General features: G+C 42.6%; 1 protein-coding gene across 2 annotated transcripts; it reads left to right on the forward strand.

Annotated features, from left to right (window-relative positions):
- The first annotated feature begins 232 nt into the window (after positions 1 to 232).
- Or2y11 (olfactory receptor family 2 subfamily Y member 11) lies at positions 233 to 1,760 on the forward strand. Of its 2 annotated transcripts, XM_087570268.1 has the most exons (2): positions 233 to 288; positions 815 to 1,760. In XM_087570268.1, the coding sequence occupies exon 2, from the start codon at positions 825 to 827 to the stop codon at positions 1,758 to 1,760; it is 936 nt and encodes a 311-aa protein (XP_087426394.1). In that variant the 5' UTR covers positions 233 to 288; positions 815 to 824.
- Positions 1,761 to 2,007: the final 247 nt, after the last annotated feature.

A 2,007-nucleotide genomic window follows, 5' to 3' on the forward strand; every position in this document is an offset into this window, starting at 1 on the left:
TTTCAAGCAGGTTGGATCTCAAATGAGAATAAAAGTACCAAAGAACTCTTGTGACAAAATATAAAAAATATTTAGTTGCAAGAGCACGAAACCATTGAGATTCATCAAAATGAATATACATCTTTCTTCCCAGAAGAAATTCACATGGCTCTTAGTCTTTTGGGACAAATGGAAGCAGGTCAAGTCTCAAAGAATTGGTTCATTGACCACATTTATCAAGCAAGATTTGGAAAGTAAGAATCCAGAGGTCAGACTTGCAAACACAGATAGCTTAGTTCTTTGTCTCAAGTGCTGAAACAGACTTTTTCAGAGACTAGAAAAGAGAGGAAGCCAAAAGATACAGAACTCTAACATGCACCACACACAATGGATTCTCGATAAAGGTTCCACATCACTGCTTTTGGATCCTGATGTCAAGCCACAAGGATGGCAATAGACCATCTCTCCTTTCAGACAAGGAAGCATCATATCCAGAGAACTGACCAGAGGATGGAGCCTGGCAAAGGTCATAGAACAAACAAAAAGAATTAGTTGAGGTCACATCATTGTCAACTTAGTCAGGCTAAAGAAGAGGTGATAGATAGATAGATAGATAGATAGATAGATAGATAGATAGATAGATAGATAGAAAAATAAAGATCATTAATTTCAAAGAGAATGAGAGACTTTTATTATTGGAGGGTTCAGAGAAGGTGATGGAACACTCAACAGAATTGAGCAGAGTAGCAACTCTAATTATGTGATTTTGGTGCATTTAAGAATGAATAATGTTCTGCATAAATAAATAGCTTTGAATTGTCTTCTGTTTGTGCAGGTGGAATATTATGGAATATTTGAATACCAGTTCAGAAAAGGGCTTCATTCTAGTGGGCTTCTCAGACTGGCCTCATCTAGAACCCATCTTTTTTGCCTTAATTTCTATTTTCTACTCTCTGACTCTCTTTGGCAACACCGTGATCATCATTCTGTCTCGACTGGACCTCCGCCTGCACACACCCATGTACTACTTCCTCTGCCACCTCTCCTTCCTGGACCTCTGCTACACTACCAGCACTGTGCCTCAGCTTCTAGTCAATCTCTCTGGACTTGACAGGACCATCAGCTTTGGAAGGTGTGTGGCCCAACTCTGCATAGTGCTCTCACTGGGAGGAACTGAGTGTGTGCTTTTGGTGACAATGGCTATAGATCGCTATGCTGCTGTGTGTCGCCCACTACACTACACAACCATTATGCACCCCATTCTCTGCAGGGCATTGGTTGTGTTCTCCTGGGTGGGAGGCCTTGTGAACTCTCTGATTCAGACAAGCCTCGTGATGGCCATGCCTCTCTGTGGACACCAACTGAATCACTTCTTCTGTGAGCTACCTGTTCTCCTGAAGATGGCCTGTGAGGACACAGGAGGAACAGAGGCCAATTTGTTTGTGGCCAGGGTCATAATCTTAGTGTGTCCTTTAGTGCTAATTCTAGGCTCCTATGCTCACATTGCCAGGGCAGTGCTGAACATCAAGTCCATGGCTGGTCGCAGAAAGGCTTTTGGGACGTGTGCATCTCACCTCATTGTGGTTACCATGTTTTATGGCTCAGCCATCTCCACATACCTACAACCTGTGCACAGGTATTCTGTGAAGGAGGGAAAATTTCTTGCCCTTTTTTATACCATCATCACCCCCATGCTCAACCCTCTGATTTATACACTAAGGAACAAGGACGTGAAGGGGGCTCTGTGGAAGGTGCTAGGGAGAGGCACAGATTTGGCTTAGAAGGGGAAAGGGGAGCAATAAGTGTTGTGTAATAACACTCATATTCTGAAACACATACTGTCCTTTAACCAAGGACTTTTTAATCACCCTTCCCCAGACCTCATCATTTCATTTCCTTTCTTGACTGGAAGTTAATAGTGATGGACTCGTGTCAATCATCCTAGCATCGTGTTGAAAGGCATTGTGCAATGTGTTGGTTTCTATCTTAACTTTCCAAAGGAATGAGTTTGATTGTAAGACTCAGTGA

Source organism: Rattus norvegicus, chromosome 10 (assembly GCF_021556685.1).
Source record: "Rattus norvegicus strain SHRSP/BbbUtx chromosome 10, alternate assembly SHRSP_T2T, whole genome shotgun sequence".
In the NCBI taxonomy this organism is placed as follows: Eukaryota; Metazoa; Chordata; class Mammalia; order Rodentia; family Muridae; genus Rattus; species Rattus norvegicus.

Coding starts and splice junctions, on each gene's coding strand:
- Or2y11 (XM_087570268.1), top strand. CDS start 825: ATGGAATATTTGAATACCAGTTCAGAAAAGGGCTTCATTCTAGTGGGC.